Raw genomic sequence first — 19,518 nt, forward strand, 5'->3', positions numbered from 1 at the left:
CCACGCTTCTCTCTTCTTGACTTCAGACCTCCGCCTCACGAGTCCGGCGTTTGAAGTCTTACATTATTACATTATTTCTCAACAGTTTTCCAGAAATGTGATGAATAAAATAATTTATGCCTGAAGGTGTCTCTCTCGCGCGCACACACACACACACACACGGTTGACCCCATCCGTTTATTGACAGCCAAGTCTATGAAGCAGCGTTGTGCACGAGTTCCCTTTGTTCTGCCCGCGGTGCGGTGTGTTCATCAATATTCCACCAGAGGAAACACGACAGTCCGACTCTGATGTCGTTGCCACGAGGTCCGGATAGACGTCTGCATTTACAGTCAGTCCAGTGCGACCTGAACGCAGCGCGGAGCCTTGAAAGCGGGCCTCAGAGCCCGACCCGCGTTCCCTAGACGGGAACTAGAGTGTGGCTCCTTCTTCTGGTGCTGCGTTCACAGGCCGTTGGGGAGCGTGGTTCCTTCCAGCTTCGTGCAGAGCGCCACACGGTTCAGGTTCAAGTGAAAACACGTCATCAAACAGAAACACACGGGCCCCGCAAAATATGAAGCAGCACAAAAGCAAGTTATAGCTGTAAAAAAAACTAAATATAAAAAGAGTCGTGTGAACGCGTCACCTCGAGTCGGACTCGGCCCGTCATGAACACGTACACCTCAGTAAACATCCAGATTCAGTCATGAAATAAACCCGTTACTTAAGAAGCATAAATACATCGCATTGTTCCCAAAAATAAATCTGGAGCCAGAATGAGAAAAACAGCCCCAACAAAACAAAGGATGTACTTGAATGCAGCGTGGCACAGTTACACATGTCAATTAGACAACACTAACAGAGTCGAATGTCCAATACGATATCTGATCAATACAATATCTGATCAATACTCTTGATTATGGCGTCCAGCAGCATCCCGACATTTAAACATTCAGTGACAGCCGCAGTTTAAAGGGTTAAATGAAGAGTTGCGTCATAGCGGCGTGCCGACAGAAGAACGCGGTCACGCTTCAATGTGCCGACGTCTTACGCCGGCCGGTCGTATCGTGGACATCACGACGGCCCTCTGTGATTGGTCAGCAGAGGAAATCAGGATAATTAAAAATAAAAAAAGGGACGAGCAGGAGATAAAAATGCTGCGATACGCTGCATTGGATCATTAACGTGAAAGTATCTGTAGCAAATAAAACAGGAAATGAGATGAACTGAAGCTCTGGAGGGCTTCTGCCTTTTGGCCAGTAGAGGGCAGCATCGAGGCCGAGGGACCGGGGAACCGAGGAATGTCTCAAAGAGGGCACATTATTAAACAATGGAGGAGAAAGTGTGAAAGAGACGACCGCACACACACACACACAAACACAAACACGTGTGTGTGTGTGTGTGTGCGCGGCGTCTTCATGATTATTGGATTGACTCTGAGTCAGGGGTCAGTTACCCATAATCCCTAGAGGCAGGTCTTTGACCTTTTTCTTTTGTTCTACATCTGTGACTCAGAGATATTTCATTAGAATAAACTAAATAAAAATACATAAAAATAGCAAATTTAATTAAAATCGTACAAAAATATTAATTCAGTCCAATCGGATAACAAAATATATATATATGACAATGCACAAAAACAACCTACAACAAACCTAAATTAAACATAAATACGTCTAAAAATTAAGAAACACCCCCAAAACATTTTTTTTTTAAGAGCAGTAACCAGTCAGAGCAACACAGAGTTCCCTTATTCCCGTTTTCAAAGGGAACCTTGAACACCACGTCACGAGCCGAGTGCACAGCGTCACCGTGATGCTAGGTGTGTGTGTGTGTGTGTGTGTGTGTCTACACCAGAGCCCTCAAAGGGAAGGACAGGGCGGCTCCTATGGACAGACCCAGGGACAAGAAGAAGGTCATCAGGGCTCCGGCTGTCTCTGCGTCCTTCTGCTCCACCAACCTGAGGAGAGAAAGAGGAGGAGGTGAGGAGGTCAAGGAGGAAGTACCTGGACCAGACTCTAGAGTTCCTCTTTAACGTGTGCATGAGACGGATCTCCTCTAGCGCCCGAGTGTATAAGATGCATTAGAAGTTGTTTATTCAGAGTCGTGGTCGGCGGCGGCCGGGGTACTCACTGCGGCGCGTAGGACATGGACAGACACACAAAGTAACCGCTGGACAGAGCGAAGAGCGTCATGATGACGGCGAAGGCGGCGTCGTGGCTGAACAGGACGGGCAGGAAGGAGCGCTTCTGCACGTTGCAGAGCATCAGCAGCGGAACGAACGCCAGGCGGCTCACCACGAGCAGCGGGAACAGACGGGACTCCTTGGGCGGCTGCAGGGGACACGAGAAACACGGGACACGGGACAGAGGACAGACGACACGGGAAACACGGGAAACGGGAAACATGCGACAGACGACACGGGAAACACGGGACACGGGAAACACGGGACAGAGGACACGGGAAACACAGAACAGAGGACACGGGAAACACGGGACAGAGGATACGGGACACGGGAAACACGGGACAGAGGACAGACGACACGGGAAACACGGGACACGGGAAACACGGGACAGAGGACAGACGACACGGGAAACACGGGACACGGGAAACACGGGACAGACGACACGGGAAACACGGGACAGACGACACGGGAAACACGGGACAGACGACACGGGAAACACGGGACAGAGGACACGGGAAACACGGGACAGAGGACACGGGAAACACGGGACAGAGGACAGACGACACGGGAAACACGGGACAGACGACACGGGAAACGGGAAACACAGGACAGAGGACAGACGACACGGAAACACGGGACGAACACGGAAACACAGGACAGAGGACAGACGACACGGGAAACACGGGACAGACGACACGGGAAACGGGAAACACAGGACAGAGGACAGACGACACGGGAAACACGGGACAGAGGACACGGGACACGGGAAACACGGAACAGAGGACACGGGACAGACGACACGGGAAACACGGGACAGAGGACACGGGAAACACGGGACAGAGGACAGACGACACGGGAAACACGGGACACGGGACAGACGACACGGGAGGACACATGACATGAGAGGGAGATGCAGATTCAGGTCAGGTCAGAAACACACAAGGGCAAAACTGCCCCTAAGAAATATAATGTTGCCCTGATGCCACTAGAGGGGCGACACATGCCCCTTAAGGTCCTCTAATAATTCTGATGATTTAATGGTGTTTTGTTTTTGTTCTCTGGCATGTGTCCTTTCTGTTTTGCCCGTACACACAAAAGAAATCAATCAATAGAATTTTTAATTATTAAAAAAACAAAGAATTAAGCTTTAATTGTTAATAGTTGTTTGGAAAAATGTAATAACAATAAATAACCACAAAGAAATAAGAATAAAATTGAATATGATTGTGTGATTTATTTCTTCTGTTTGTTTTTTGTTAAAATAATCTAAGAAAACACTTTAAATCTGTAGACTACTGACTAATAGTCTTATTATTGCCTAATAGTCTTATTACTGCCTCATATTCTTATTATTGCCTAATAGTCTTATTATTGCCTATTATTATTGCTTACCATATGCTGTAAGCCTAAATAAGTATATTTAGTATTTTTTCACGAAGGTTAAATGTTATTTTACAAGTTTAAAAAAGTGCTCCCAGTTTATTTTAAATGCCCCTGGATTTCATTCAATGAGGGTAAAAAATGCCCCCTAAAAAATATGTAAATGTCTCCCTGGGTGAGGGACGTAAGGGGAAGGACAACAATTTGAATTATAAATTACAATCATAATTGTAAATAATATAATACATAATGGTTGGATTGAAGACTAAAGGTGTGAAGCAGAATGTGTTAAACACATGTATATATATATATAATATACATATATATGTATACTATATATATATATATATATATGCTCCAATAACAGTCAAACCAGGCGGGGTCCTTTTAGACCCCCGAGAGGACAACAGGTGTACTTCACCAGGAGGACATTACGAGCGTTAAGCTCATTGTCATCACATACAGATTTAATAAACTCCGGTGCAGGTGTCGCCTCATAGATGAAGCAGAACGATGAGCATGATGAATAAAGAGGAGCTCACCCATTGGACCAGGGTGGTGACGCTGCGGCCGAACCAGTCGCTGATGTTGAAAACCAAGAAGCAGCAGACGGAGATGAAGAAGCGCTCTGGAGACGAGGAGATGAGACACGCTGAACTAATAACCTCTCCAACGACCCCGAGGTCACAGAGGTCACGGAGGTCACCACCACACCGATACTTTTGGGTATAGAAATATATATATACACACATATATATACATATGTGTATGTATGTATATATATATACATTATATATATATATATATATATACGAACAAACACACACAATTCATAGAATTTTTTATGTTAAGCTAGTTTTCAAACTCCTCGTATGAGGTGCTGTGGGTGAAGCCTCAAAGGACCTCATGCCTGGGTCGACCCGTGACCCTCGACCCCCACAGGGTTCATGACCCCCACCCTTCTGGTTTCACGAGCCTGAGACACAGAGACATCCCAATGTTCACTAAAGAAACTTAAAGAACGTGTTCTCCTCCTTCCCGGCTCTCTCACTAGGACTCTGTTTCTGAGGTTCGTCCCATCCATTCCATGACTCCACACAGGTGTGTCTGTCACACTGTCATATATTACAGTCACATATGAACTCATAACTATTCATTATTTATTAAAACTGCTCCGGAGACGTGTGAGGAAGGAGGGATCAGCCCTCAGGAGAGAAGAAGAGGAAGTGATTCATCATGAACGGGATCAGCCTGCAGGTCGTACCCCATTTCCCCGTGAAGGAGGTCCTGACGTCTGCGGTGACGGCCGGGAAGACGGACAGCGTGACGGTGAACACGAACGTCACGCAGAACGCCATCACCCGGATCTGAGGAGAGGACACAGAAACATGTTTTCACAGGATTCAGGCGCGTGTTGACCAATGGAAATGTCACGTTGTGAACTACGTGACAGCGGGTCATCCCTGAGCTTCTGTTGCTATGGCCACCGAACTTTCCAGTTGAGGTGCGTTCACTTGCAGCGCGAAAAAAAAGAAAGTATGAGAGCGTATTTAGAGCGTCTATTTGTTTAAAAACATATTCATTATTTCAAACTCAGCGTAAATGATCATTTCAATATAAAAACATTTGCATGACTTCCAAAACTTCAGGACTTTTCCAGACCTGGAAATAATAACCATTTTTACAATGCCAGGACTTTTCCAGGTTTTCCATGACCGTGCCAACACGTTTTACTTTTACTGGAACTGAAATGTTGTCATTTTAATTTTGTTATGGTAATTTTGGTTGTTTTAAAGTGGTGTTGTAGCGTCATCCAGGTCTTGGTACACCGGTCAAAGGACTCCGGTGGCTTTGAAGACGGCATAAATGGCGCTTCACTCATCCGACCCTCTCAGAACAAGTCTCATCCCTCTCAGTAAATGTATCCACGGCACCTTCTTGTAGACCTCCATGACCGAGGCCTTGGCTTGACCCTTCTCCACCTGCTCCAGGGACAGGAAGGCGGCCTTGTGCCCCTCTGGGCCGGGGTCCACCTCGGCCTCGGCCGCACCGCCGGCCGCCGAGCCGTTGGCGTGGTCTTTCGGCTTCTCCTCCGAGATGCAGCTCTCTGAAATTTAATATATATAGAAATATATAAATGTACATACAGTGGGTACAGAAAGTATTCAGACCCCTTACAATGTTCACTCTTTGTTTCATTGCAGCCGTTTGCTAAAATCAAAAAAGTTAATTTTATTTCTCATTAATGTTCACATTATGATTATGTGAGATTTCAGTTTTTCTTTTTTAATAAATTTGGACAAATTTCTACATATCTGTTTTTCTGTCACGATGGGGTGCTGAGTTACATTCATGAGAAATAAAATGAATTTTTTTTATTTTAGCAAACGGCTGCAATGGAACAAAGAGTGAATATTTTAAAGGGTTCTGAATACTCTCCGTACCCACTGAATACTCTCCGTACCCACTGAATACATAGATGCAAATATATACACACAGATTATTCCAAGAGGAGTGTGAGTGTGTGCGGTCCTCTCTGAAGTCAACAGACCCTCTTTGTCCTCGAATTGGATAAACAGACAGTAAATAGTTAACTCCCTTAAAGAGATAATGTTCCAGTCAATTGATTAGAGTCAACCGTGAAGCGCGACGTCGTGAAGCGCGACGTCGTGACCCGGCGGTCACACAAACACACATTCATGACAATAACTCACCTTTCAGCAGCTCGTCCGTGGCGCCCGCCTCGTACTTGTTGCTCTTCTTCAGATAATATCGGGCAAACTCCTGCGTGGAAACACGAGAAAACACAAGTTAGGGAGTATTAAAATACAAATAAGTAAAGTTTATGTATTTTTTGCACTTATCACAGACAAAGTGTCACAAAGTGCAGATCAGTAGTCAATTAAAACTATGTGTAACAATAACAGGCCAAAACCTTTAAACAGTTAAAAGATTAAAGTACAATACACTGTAAAAGATGGCGCAATAAAGAACACAAAGAAACAAATAAGACAAATAAATAAACAAAGAAGATAAAAAGCAGGCAAACAAATACAAATCCGATGAACAGGTATGGACATTTAACTATTCATTTACCGTATTTTCCGCACTATAGGGCGCACTGGATTATAAGGCGCACTGTCAATGAATGGTCTATTTTCGATCTTTTTTCATATATAAAGCGCACCGGACTATAAGGCGCATTAAGCGGAAAAATAAGATAAGTCAGTCGATCAAACTTTATTAAACGCGTTCACAATAATTCTCAACATTATTCAAACGTTAATGAGCGTATTCACAATAACTACCAACCTTATTCAGTTGTATTTTGGGATCCTTTTACACACACTGTAATATTATGGTGAAGCACAGTATTGTAACGGACTGAGGGAAATGTTATGTCCGGATGTAACTGAACGTCTCACGAGCTGGTAGCTGTGAGGCGTGTCTGTGATTGGACAGCGAGTGATGTTGTTGTGTGTGTTGTTGTGTTCCGCGGGTTCGGATCGGAGCTATGACCCGGAGCAGACGTGAAGCTGGTTTTGAGGTTTCACGGCGGTTTGTTGTCGTTTTGGCGTAGGCTAGCGCCAACAGTAGCTTGTTCTATGTTCCTTGAATAAACACCCTATAAGCCATCTACGTCTCGTAGCGTTCCTGACCCAGGGTCGCTACAGTATGTATTACTCCGCGACGCTCCTGGCTACGGTAGCCGTAATGCTGCAAGCGGTGCGGCTTTGTAGTTTACCAAAGTCGTACTAAAACATTTTGACTTAGCGCCGTGAGCGCCTTGTACCACACAAAATCGCTTAGAGGTCAGTAAGCAAAACCAGAATTAATCCATATATACGGCGCTTCGGATTATAAGGCGCACTGTCGTTTTTTGAGAAAATTAAAGGCTTTTAAGTGCGCCCTATAGTGCAAAAAATACGGTAGTTATTGACATGTCTAACGATGTAAATAATTTGTTTTGTTGGGGCTGTTTTTCTCATTCTGGCTCCAGATTGATTTTTGTTGTCAATAAGATGTATTAATGCTTATTAATGGTTTATTTAATGACTGAATCTGGAGATGTTTACGACGTGTTACATGAAGGGCCGAGTCCTACTGAAGGGAGACGTGTTCACAGGACTCTTTTTAAATTTAGTTTGTTTAATAAACATAAGCTGCTCTTGTGCTTTGAGGATTTCAGACATTTAAGATGACGTCATCGTCAACTACAAACTGGAAGAAAGTGTGACACACGTAACTCCTCATAGACCTAAGATGTTCCTGATGGCGCCGCGGACGGTCGCCTCGGTGTGTTGGTGCGCGATGTTTTTTGTTGTTTTCGTTTTAAATACTGTTTTCTGCTGGGATTCCCAGAGCTCTTTCACCAGAGAAGAGCTCTTGAACATCAGGGGAACAACTCCAGCGGATTTACTTCCAACGTTTTTAACTTCTGTGGAGTTACTGGACATTTTTGTAAAAGGTGTGCTCTCCTTCGCCACGGTGAGACGCCGCGGAGAGGGAAACGCTCAGGGCGCTTGTACGGCCACGGAAACGGGATCTCGTACAGCGCTGCCGGGCATATTTCTCCAACGTCCGCTCACTGTGCAACAAACTGGACGAACTCCAGCTGCTGGTGGGAGAGACAGAGACTTCTCCTCATCCTCCGCTCTGTGATTCACGGATTCATCGCTCAGTGGCTCGATACTAGACTCTGCGCCCAGCTCGCTGGCTTCCAGCTGTTCCGAGCGGACCGGGTCACGCAGCTCTCCGATAAAAAAAAAAAGGGTGGAGGAATCTGCTTTTACCTCAACAACGGCTGGTGCAACGACGTAACGGTGATTCTACAGCACTGTTCGCCGGACCTGGAATCTTTATCATTCACTGCAAACCCTTCTACTCCCCACGTGAGTTCGCTTCATTCATCCTGGCCGGAGTTTACATGCCGCCGAGGGGAACGTGAACGAGGCACAACAGACCTCGCGAACAGATACGGTGTGTGGAGCGGACCTTCCCGGACTCTTTAGTTATTGTACTGGGATTTTAACAAAGGAAACCTCAGCCACGAACTCCTAAATATAGACAGTTAATTAAATGCCCTACCAGAGAGAAGAGCATTCTGGACCACTGCTACACAACAATCAGCAGGGCCTATCACGCCGTCCCTCGAGCTGCACTGGGAAACTCTGACCACGTCATGGTTCATCTGATTCCTCATACAGGCAGAGACTAAAGCTCTGCAAACCTGTGGTGAGGAAGTTCAAGAAGTGGACCAGTGAGGCTCTGGAGGATCTACGGGCGTGCTTGGACTGTACTGACTGGGATGTCTTCAGGACTGCTACCAACAGCCTGGATGAGTACACAGAGGCTGTAACTTCCTACATCAGCTTCTGTGAGGACAGCTGTATTCCATCCAGCTCCAGGGTGAGTTATAACAACGACAAACCCTGGTTCACAGCGGAGCTCAGGAAGCTAAGACTGCAGAAGGACCAGGCATTCAGGAGTGGGGACAAGGACCTGTACACAGAGTCCAAATACAGGTTTAGCAAGGCGGTGAGAGATGCTACACGACTGTACTCTGAGAAACTGCAACAGCAGCTCTCAGCAAACGACTCTGCTTCTGTCTGGAGAGGGCTCAGGCAGATCACCAACTACAAGCCCAAATCACCCCACTCCATGAACAATGTGCTTCTGGCAGACGAGCTAAATGAGTTCTACTGCCGCTTTGAAAGACAATGGAGCAGTCCTGAGACAATCCCCACAGCCCCACCAACAAGCCACAGACCATCAGCCCACCCTCCCCAGCCCATCAGGGCTCACACCTCTGGAGCACCTCCATCAACTCAGCGACGCCTCGTCATCCTGGAGAGAGCGTCAACAGGCTGTTTAAAAGCAGAACCCCGCAGCAGCGGGCCCGGACTCCGCTCCCCTCCACCCTGAAGCACTGTGCTGACCAGCTGTCTCCGTGTTCACCGACATCTTCAACACCTCCCTGGAGACATGCCACGTTCCAGCCTGCTTCAAGGCCTCCACCATCATCCCGTCCCCAAAACCCAAGATCACAGGACTCAATGACTACAGGCCCGTCGCCTGACCTCTGTGGTCATGAAGTCCTTTGAACGCTTGGTCCTGTCACACCTCAAGACCATCACCGACCCACTCCTGGACCCCTGCAGTTCGCCACAGAGCCAACAGGTCTGCAGACGATGCAGTCAACATGGCCCTTCACTACATCCTCCAGCATCTGGACTCCCGAGGAACCTACGCCAGGATCCTGTTTGTGGACTTCAGCTCTGCCTTCAATACAATCATCCCGTCCCTGCTGCAGGACAAGCTCTCCCAGCTGCATCGTGCCCGACTCCACCTGCAGGTGGATCACAGACTTCCTGACCGACAGGAAGCAGCACGTGAGGCTGGGGAAACACGCCTCAGGCTCCCGGACCACCAGCACGGGTTCCCCAAGGCTGTGTTCTCTCCTCTGCTGTTCTCCCTGTACACCAACAGCTGCACCTCCAGTCACCAGTCCGTCAAGCTCCTAAAGTTCATGGATGACACCACCCTCATTGACTCATCTCTGGTGGGGACGAGACCGCCTACAGGTGGGAGACTGACCACCTGGTGACCTGGTGCAGCCAGAACAACCTGGAGCTCAACGCCTGAAGACAGTGGAGATGGTTGTGGATTTCAGGAGGAATGCAGGCCCACCCGCCCCTCTCATCCTGTGTGACTAACCCGTCGACGCTGTGGAGTCCTACCGCTTCCTGGGCTCCATCATCTCCCAGGACCTCAAGTGGGAGCTGAACATCGGCTCCATCTCCAAGAAGGCCCAGCAGAGGATGTTCTTCCTGAGGCAGCTGAGGAAATTCAACCTGCCAGGGAAGATGATGGTACAGTTCTACACGGCCATCGTTGAGTCCATCATCTGCTCCTCCATCACCGCCTGGCACCCTGCAGCCACAGCCAAAGACAAGCGTGGGCTGCAGAGCATCATCCGCCGGCCGAGAGGGTTATCGGCTGCAATCTGCCTTCCTCCAGGTCCTGTTCACTTCCAGGTCACTGAAGCGGGCCAGAAAGATTGTCGCTGACCCTCCCACCCTGGACACTCCTGTTCGAGTCCCTCCTCGGGAGGAGGCTGCGTCCATCATGACTAAGTCCACCCGCCACAACAAAAGCTTTTTCCGTCGGCGGTCGGGCTCATGAATGGACCCGGGACTGACTGACTGTCACCCCAGGACTACCACCTCTTCTTCCACCTTCCTCTCTCCTCCTTCTTCCCGCTCCTTCCTCTTCCTCCTCCTCCTCTTCCTCCCACCTCCTCCCTCCTCCTTCTTCTTCCCTCCTCCACACACGTCACTTTAACATGCACTTTAACTAAAACACACCACTTGAAGCACACACCCAAACACTCTCACATTATTTGTTGTCTTTCCGTCGCGTTGATTGTTGTTTGTTTGTCATGTCCAAATGTTGCACCTTCCACCAAAAAAAATTCCTCGTTTGTTTGTGAAAACATTCTTTGGCAATAAACCTGTTTCTGATTCTGATTCTGACCTGATCTTATTCTCATAAATCAATGAATGAACAATAGAGAACAGATCCCTAGTTATACATTGTTTTCTTTTTGTTTCATTCTGTCTCTTTTGTTGTTACCTTCGCATTGAAAATGCCGGAAGGTTATGTTTTGATCGCCGTGTATTTATTTATTTATTTATTTGTATGCGTGTTATTCGCAAAACTCAAAAAGTATTGAACCGAATCGCATGAAATTTGGTGGGATGATTGTTTATTATCCGGGGACCAGTTGATTAGATTTTGGGATCGATCGGTTAAAGGTCAAAGGTCATGAACAGGTCAACATTTTTCACAGAACTCAAAAAGTATTGAACCAAATCGCATGAAATTTGGTGGGATGATTGTTTATTATCCGGGGACCAGTTGATTAGATTTTGGGATCGATCGGGTCAAAGGTCATGAACAGGTCAAAATCTTTCGCAGAACTCAAAAAGTATTGAACCGAATCGCATGAAATTTGGTGGGATGATTGTTTATTATCCGGGGACCAGTTGATTAGATTTTGGGATCGATCGGGTCAAAGGTCATGAACAGGTCAAAATCTTTCGCAGAACTCAAAAAGTATTGAACCGAATCGCATGAAATTTGGTGGGATGATTGTTTATTATCCGGGGACCAATTGACTAGATTTTGGGATCGATCGGGTCAAAGGTCAAGGTCAAAGGTCATGAACAGGTCAAAATGTTCTTGAATCGCATGAAATTTGGTGGGATGATTGGTTATTATCCGGGGACCATTTGATTAGATTTTGGGATCAATCGGGTCAAAGGTCAAGGTCATGGAAAGGTCAAACTCTTTTTTTACCATAGCACGATACATTTTTGTCCAATTGGCATGCAACTAATGCCAAATGTTCATAATTCAATGCCCAATCTTGTGATATGCGAAGGTATGCGCTCTACCGAGTGCCCATTCTAGTTTATTATGTTTTAAACTTCTTCCTCTAAATATGTAAAACTATAATGACCATCTTCTAAAAATCTGCACATGCGACGCCACTTGTGTGGAAGCCATCCGTACGCGTCTGACTGACGCCTCCTTTCAATTCATGAATAAAAAGAATGACAAATATATCAATAAAAAAGACGCCAGATGTTGTGTTATATACTGAGCTAATGGGTCAACGAAAACAGAGGATTGTGGGTAATGTAGTCCTGACTGACCAGGCGGGGCAGCAGCAGGTAGCTGAAGAGGGTGACCAGCGTGCCCACGCACGGCGTGATGAAGTAGCCGAGCGCCGCCGTGTCAAATTCTGCATCGCCTGAGGGGACAAGCACACAAGTGAGCCACTTCTAGGAGAGAGGAAGGAAGGATAGAGGAAGGATGGATGGTGGAGGTCTGGGTCGTGGATTTCTGGAATGTGGAGGTCTGGGACGTGGAGGTCTGGGACGTGGAGGTCTGGGACGTGGAGGTCTGGGTCGTGGAGGTCTGGGTCGTGGAGGTCTGGGTCGTGGAGGTCTGGGACGTGGAGGTCTGGAACGTGGAGGTCTGGGACGTGGAGGTCTGGGTCGTGGAGGTCTGGGTCGTGGAGGTCTGGGTCGTGGAGGTCTGGGTCGTGGAGGTCTGGGACGTGGAGGTCTGGGTCGTGGAGGTCTGGGACGTGGAGGTCTGGGTCGTGGAGGTCTGGGACGTGGAGGTCTGGGACGTGGAGGTCTGGGACGTGGAGGTCTGGGTCGTGGAGGTCTGGGACGTGGAGGTCTGGGACGTGGAGGTCTGGGACGTGGAGGTCTGGATCGTGGAGGTCTGGGACGTGGAGGTCTGGGACATGGAGGTCTGGGACGTGTGTGTTGCGTGGCGTGCGGGTGGCTCACTGGCGATGGCGAGCAGCATGGCGATGGCGGCGAAGGTCCCGGCGAGGCCCTGGCCGCTCATGAAGATGGCGCTGAACTTCTGAGGGAGGAGACCCACCAGGCCGAACAGGCTTCCCTGCAGCACGGCACTGAACGCTGGGCGGCGGGAGGAGGGAGGGGAGGGGCATCGTTTAATTCAACACCACTTAAAGGGCCAGTTTGTATTTTTCTTAAGTGGCGTCCATAACATTCTAAATATATATATACATTAGGGATGCACCGATCTGATCGGCGCCGATCCATATCGGCCGATATTCCCATTATTGGTTTTGAACGGCCGATCAGATGACGTAAACATCTGCGAGAACTATCAGAGACGTTTCAATCGCCGCGCACCGCAACGGAGACGATGCGCCCGGCGAGGGCCGCAGAGGTCAGAGGTCAACGAGGGGATCCTCACGCACCGAGCGGCGGCCCCGTCCCCCGAGTTGAATCTCTGGGTCAACTCAGCCGACTCTCGCATGTCTGAGCCCCTATAGACTGATGCTCACGGTAAACACATTCGATCGGGAGCGCGCGAGGGTTTTGATAAAGTTAGCGGAAGGATTAAATGACAACATCCGGTTGTGCAAAGTTAGCGGAAAGAACCACGTGAAACAACATCCGTTTATCAAAATAAGATGTCGACAAATCATACACGAACATATAAAAGTAAACAATGAACTGATTTTGTATCTTTGTAGATCGTTTCTGAGATTTAGCTTAAATTATGCTAACATTAAAACATTTTTACTGTACCAAAGAAGAGTTTATAAAAATAAGTCAGACTTTTGTATGTTAAAAAAAGTCCTGTATATAGATTTCCCCAAGAGTTCCAGGAAATGAATGATGCAGATGTGTTCCATACATATCTGAAATCCCCTACAATAGCAATCAAACTATTTTAATGTATCAATTAGGACATTTTTCAAAGTAAAAGTCCTAAATGTTGAAAGAAATCTGTAATTTCTTTAATGTTTGAGGTGCTTTATATATGTATTTCCTCATAGTCCTAGGCAATAATGCTCCACAATAAATAGAATGCTTCAATCGACACCGTGATCGGTATTATCGGATCGGCAGATACTGATTTCAGTGATCGGTGATCGGCACCAAAAAACCTGATCGGTGCATCTCTAATATATATATACACACACAACTTACAGTTGATGAACCAGATCGTTGCCATGGTGACGGAGAAGAAGCGGTCCGAGTCCATGGGCACTTTGACCAGCACCACCGTGAGGAGGAAGAGCAGCAGGATGAAGACCAGGCTGCCCGCCACGCGGATCGCCTCCGACACCCTGCACCCGGGAACACCCACGCCATTTAACCACGACGAGACCAGACAGTAGAACACAATAAAATAGAATAAAATGCAGACAAAGAACTACGAATGCTTTACACATAGAGACACACAGACGTGTAGAACTGAACTTTATGTTTGATAAAACCAGGATGACTTATTTTTATTTATTTAAAATGTATTTAACCAGGAAAAACCTTATTGAGATTTAAAATCTCCTTTACCAGAGTCCTGGCCACGACAGCAGCAGCACTTACACGAAGTTTCAGACAATACAACATAGAACAGTGACAGACAATATACAAATATAAAAATAAAGAATTTAGATACATTTGTAAATAAGATTTCTTAAAAACAGCTTTGAAAGTATTAAAACCACGCATGACTACGGTAAATAATCCCATGAGGTGTATTGTTGTGTTGATTGCCTGTTTCTGTATCTGCTGTATTGGTTTTGATGTGAGCCTTTTATTTTGTATTGTTTGAATAATTTTATCGACGTTTTAATCTACTTCCTCTTAGAGGTAAATCTGACTTTTATTTTGAAATGTTAAAAGGAAGCGCACTTTTATTTTATCTTAAAAATACAAACTGGACGGTACGGCTCCGGATGTTTCGGACGGATGCGCATTTTATTTAAAGTGTAACAGTTTTAATGGCCCGTATGAGGCTAGTGTCTTACGGTGGTGATCGTTAACGAGTTTTAACTCATGTTTATTCACCTAAAGAGAGAAAATAAAAGTTTCACCAGCAGTGAGTCTCACGCTAATTCATACACGGGGACCAGTTACAGTCACTGTTTGAACCTAGCCGACCCCGTCACTGACCTCTGGTAGAGGAAGGAGTTCAGCAGGGTGAACACCAGCAGGGGCAGCTGGGACAGCAGCGTCATCCAGTTGTTGAAGTAGTACTCCGTCGGGGCCGTCGCCGTGCCGTTGCTCCATTCCGTCGTGTTGAGGCGACTTTGGAAATACTGCCAACACAAAGGAGACGGGGGCGGGTCGGCTCCATCTTCACATGGGTCACCCAATCAGATCACATGTCGCCGAGTCACATGATGGACTCTGAGGACTCACGGCTCCAGTACATCACCCTGAAACCAATCGTCCCGACAAAATACCAGTTCTACAACCATCCATTGTGTAAACGTACGGTAGACACTAGACTAGCCTACAGCGAGTCATCCATAAGACCAATGACATCATCCATCTTGTGAACCACTGGACCACCGGCCTCCTGACGATGAGGTAGCACCAGCTTACTGCCCGAGTCTCCTTGTTTTCATGTGCTATGGAGGGAGGAAGCAGACATGATGCGTCTTGTGATCGCCATGTTCTTACCGATAAGGCCGTCATGAAGAAGTTCCACGGCAGCAGCGTTCCCAGGCCCAGGATGAAGAAGCAGATCCCCACGAGGCAGCCCCTGGACATGGGAAGTACAGCATCACATCGACGTCGAGCACAAATCTCAACTGCACATCTTCTCTTTTTTTTTGCCGAGTCAGCGTGAGATCGTAACACCGGACTGGGATATTTCATTTCATTTCCATGGGCGCTGCTGCAGCTGCTGCACAGCCACATCCAGGAACACCGATGTGCCGAATGATACGCGTCCTGACGGGATGACCGTGTGACCCGACTCACACTGAACTGCATTCTGCTGCTTTAAAAGCAGCAACATGTCGATGCTTTTCCTTCTCTCCCGTCTTTATTTGCACATTTGGTTATTACAACAGTAACAGAGAGTAACCGAGTTACTTTAAAGCCTCAGAGGCCTCAGTATTGACTCTGTGTCATCACTAGAGGTTCCTCGTCCTAACTCGTGATGCATCGTTTAACAGCTTATTAGTAATTGTATTGAAGCATATTTGAAAACAACCCTTCCAATCTTGCCTATAATAAGTTTCTCTATTGTCCCCCAAAAGCTCAGCAGAAACATCAACGTATATAAAGTGCGACGTCATCGGCGAAGAAACGGAGACAACAGAGCTAGAGTTTCTCATTTCCAACTCACCGGTCCTGAGGAGCATCCGTCCGCCCGTTCATCCTGACGTAGGACGCTCTGGAGAAACTGCGAGGGCAACAGGACAGAACACGAGTCAGCGCCATCTTCAGGAGGTAGGCGGAGCGAGCGGGTTTGTGTGTTCTCAGGAATCCATTTCACAAGAAACTGCGACCAAGAGAAGTGCTACAAGGGGTCGGATAGGCGTCTGGGTAGGATGCGGGTATGTTGCATAACCCCCCCCCCCTCCCCCCAGTAGAAGCTCAACCAATAGGAGCATGTCTCATGGGTCACGTGAGCAACGTGAGCCTCTGGGAGCAGCAGATAGTCTATAGACTTAACCAAAGGACCAAGTGCAGCTTCTAAGACTTCCATGGAGGCTTTGGCAACCCGAGGGCTGGAGGTAGAGTCCCAACCCAGAGAGTCCACCATGTACCACAGAACCGGTCCTGGTCCAGTCACCAACCAGTTCCCCCTCTCACAGTACCGCCACTGACTGCTTCACTTGTCTTGAGACACATAATAGAGCTATTATGTCAGGAGTTTGCACTAGTTCCTAAAATACAACTAATAAAACATACAAATCAGGTTACCAATCTTCAGCGGACCCACCAGACAACCGGGTTTGTTTTCCAGCTGCGGAGGAGGAAGTCCAACTTGTTTTTCCACCGACTCCACCAGACGTTGTGGAATTCTTACGATCACCCAAATTCAGACGAGTCCCAAAGCTTCACACGCCCTGCGCACGATGTCCCCGCCTCCGACCGGCGAGATTCAAACGGCTTCATTGCATTCCAACGTTGAGGGCGACAGCGTTTCGGGCAACGGAGCAGAACCAATTAGAGCCAGCCAGCAAATCATGGGCACAGTCAGGGTCTCCCCGAGGGTTACAGCAGCTTAGGAGGAGGGGGGGGGGGGGTTAGGGTTAGGGGGTCACCCTCTCTCTCGGTATGCGAAGGCAGAAACGTGTGGGCCTTTCATGGAGATCCGCAGCAGGCTGCAGGATGGCCTCCTCGCAGCCTGTTTGCGGATGCCTTGTTTTGAAAAGGTTGTCAGGAACAAAGTACATTGTTCATGATGATGTTTTTCCACTGGGTCCCAACCAGTTGGTCCTGTAGGGCCTGGACCTCTTGCTGCTCGCTGTGCCTGAACCCTCTTTTCATTTCTCAGAGGTTCCTCTCAGAGTCACAAAGGTTCCTCTCAAAGGTTCCTATGTCACGATCTCCCACAGAGCACGATGTGTTTTCCAGAGGGAGTTCTCTTGAACCGCGGGCCGGTCTGTCTATGAACTGTTTCTTTAGACAGTTTTATGGATCGTAATATAACCTCGGCTTACATAACATAAAGATAAGATAAGGCTCAATTGATCCCCGGAGAAGAACCTTTGATTTTTGTATCAGCACTGGACGGATCCCAAAATCAAGGCCGTGGGTAACACCCCCCCCCCCCCCCTCCTTACGCCAGATGAATGTGCACAGTGAAGCTGAAACAAATGAGGTAACAATTAGCGGCCTTGACCGGTCCAGTGTGCTCTCCAATGAGCACTCACTGTAGTGGAGTAGGAGCACAAACACACACACACACACACCTTATCACAGCATCCACAGGTGGTCGCTTGAGGGCTGACAGGTGAGATATTATCTCTCTGTGGGAGACATTTTGGGAAATGTAGTAAAAATATAAAGTAGGCGTGATGGTTAAACAGGAAGTTAAAACCCATTTACAAAAATCCCCCTCCAGTTGAGGGATTTCTGGGGAGGGGGGATTTTTTATGTTGGTTTCGTTTACCTGCTATCTGCTCAGTTTCTCACGTGACCAAATGAAACCTTTAATTAAAAGAAAAGGGGGGGGGGGGTCGTTCAAACCCGTGACAACTTCCGCTTCACTCCTGACTCACAGGAGATTACTGGAGCTCACATTAACCCGGACTGAGTCACAGCGGCCATGTGTTCACCTGCATGTACAGTTAATAAAGTGTGTAAGACACCATGGAAGGCCAAATCATTTAAAATGAATTCCCTAAATTTGCATGCGTGAAGCACCGTGACAGCCGACACCTGTTCTGCTCTGCACGAGGAAACAACACGCAGACAAAGAGTACTCCCAGTAACCCAAATACACGCAGTAGTACCATAGTAATACTCATACTTTAAAGAATACTGTAGTTTAACTACGTTTAAGTACATGTGAAGAACCACAGCCCCGGAGTCGTGTCTTCGCCCAGCAGACCGTGAAGTACCCATCTCTCTCAGGACGGGGGGGAACCATTGCATGAGAAAACATTACATTATTTTAAATAATAATGTAACACACAACGCAGCTACACCGTGAGCGCGGGCTAACGTGACGGGCGGACTCACCTCGGTCGAGACGTCGCTGGCGGTCAGCCTGTGTTCGTAACGCGCCCCCTCGGGTGGAGTCGAGCGCGTGTCCAAAATGTCCCAAAAATATTAAATGTGGGGCAGAAATTATGAGCTGACGTAATGTGTGTCCGTTGCGCATCGATGGCCACGGAACTACTACACAAAGAGCGGCGCGGGTTTCCGAAGCAGCGGCCGTGTGACGTCATCGCTCCAAAGCTGGAAAAAACGCTGTTGGCAGGGGGCTCCCCGCGCGGAGTACTTCCGGTGTCATGGCACGTGCACAGGTACCCGTCTTTGACTGGTTGCGGGGATAAAGTGCTTTTTGTTGTTGTTCAATGATGTCATTGTGTTATTGTTTATTAGGGTCATTACAACTTGTATGTCTGTGTTTGTTTTTGTTTTTTTAAAGATATATTACGAATATTCCTCAACTCTTATTTTTATTTATTTTTTATTGATCGTGTCTTTGTGTTTTTTCCCTCCCTCGTGTTACATGATCTGTATATATTACTTCATGTTATTGCTACTGTTGTTATTATCATTATTTCTATCTTAATTGTTATAAACTGTTATTACAGTTTTTTTGGAATGGCGATAATTATTTTCTTCCCCTCTTTGTTTATTATTTCCTAAATGTATCATTTGCATTATTATCAATATTTAATCAAGCTTAAGATAAGATACCATGATACTTTATTGCTCTCTTTACCAGCTGCAACATAAACAGGTGTATATGTCTTGACACTAATACTATGCTATGCACTTTTACTTGAGATAACTTTGGAAGTATTCATGTAAATATAACAGAATCTAAGTAAAAGTTCTGAGTACTTGTTCCACCACTGTAACTATGGCAGATATAACCTGCTAGAAAGAAAATCAATATATTGTATATATACATATATAATAAATAAAGCA

General features: G+C 47.0%; 1 protein-coding gene across 2 annotated transcripts; it reads right to left on the reverse strand.

Moving 5' to 3' along the window:
• Nucleotides 1-163: 163 nt before the first annotated feature.
• LOC130211484 (equilibrative nucleoside transporter 2) lies at nt 164-18,813 on the reverse strand. 2 transcript variants are annotated; one of them, XM_056442221.1, is made up of 14 exons: nt 18,598-18,813; nt 17,826-17,882; nt 16,250-16,306; nt 15,577-15,658; nt 15,064-15,209; nt 14,095-14,234; nt 12,913-13,047; nt 12,265-12,362; nt 6,259-6,328; nt 5,479-5,651; nt 4,809-4,911; nt 4,087-4,172; nt 2,113-2,312; nt 164-1,939 (listed from the first exon to the last, which is right to left on the reverse strand). In XM_056442221.1, exons 3-14 carry the CDS (start codon nt 16,279-16,281, stop codon nt 1,828-1,830), a joined length of 1,377 nt encoding a protein of 458 aa, XP_056298196.1. In that variant the 5' UTR covers nt 16,282-16,306; nt 17,826-17,882; nt 18,598-18,813; the 3' UTR covers nt 164-1,827. The 2 variants fall into 2 exon arrangements, with proteins under 2 accessions (XP_056298196.1, XP_056298195.1); XM_056442220.1 differs by lacking the exon at nt 17,826-17,882.
• Between the last annotated feature and the right edge of the window lie 705 nt (nt 18,814-19,518).

The sequence above is a fragment of the Pseudoliparis swirei genome, chromosome 21 (genome assembly GCF_029220125.1).
Source record: "Pseudoliparis swirei isolate HS2019 ecotype Mariana Trench chromosome 21, NWPU_hadal_v1, whole genome shotgun sequence".
Classification (NCBI taxonomy): Eukaryota; Metazoa; Chordata; class Actinopteri; order Perciformes; family Liparidae; genus Pseudoliparis; species Pseudoliparis swirei.

What these genes read in the sequence shown, in the direction of transcription:
- LOC130211484 (XM_056442220.1), bottom strand. Translation starts at nt 16,281, where the DNA reads ATGAACGGGCGGACGGATGCTCCTCAGGACCG. An exon ending in TCTTCATGACGGCCTTATCG is followed by an intron (nt 15,210 to 15,576) that starts GTAAGAACATGG and finishes TTGTGTTGGCAG; the next exon opens with TATTTCCAAAGTCGCCTCAA. An exon ending in CATGCTGCTCGCCATCGCCA is followed by an intron (nt 12,363 to 12,912) that starts GTGAGCCACCCG and finishes TTGTCCCCTCAG; the next exon opens with GCGATGCAGAATTTGACACG.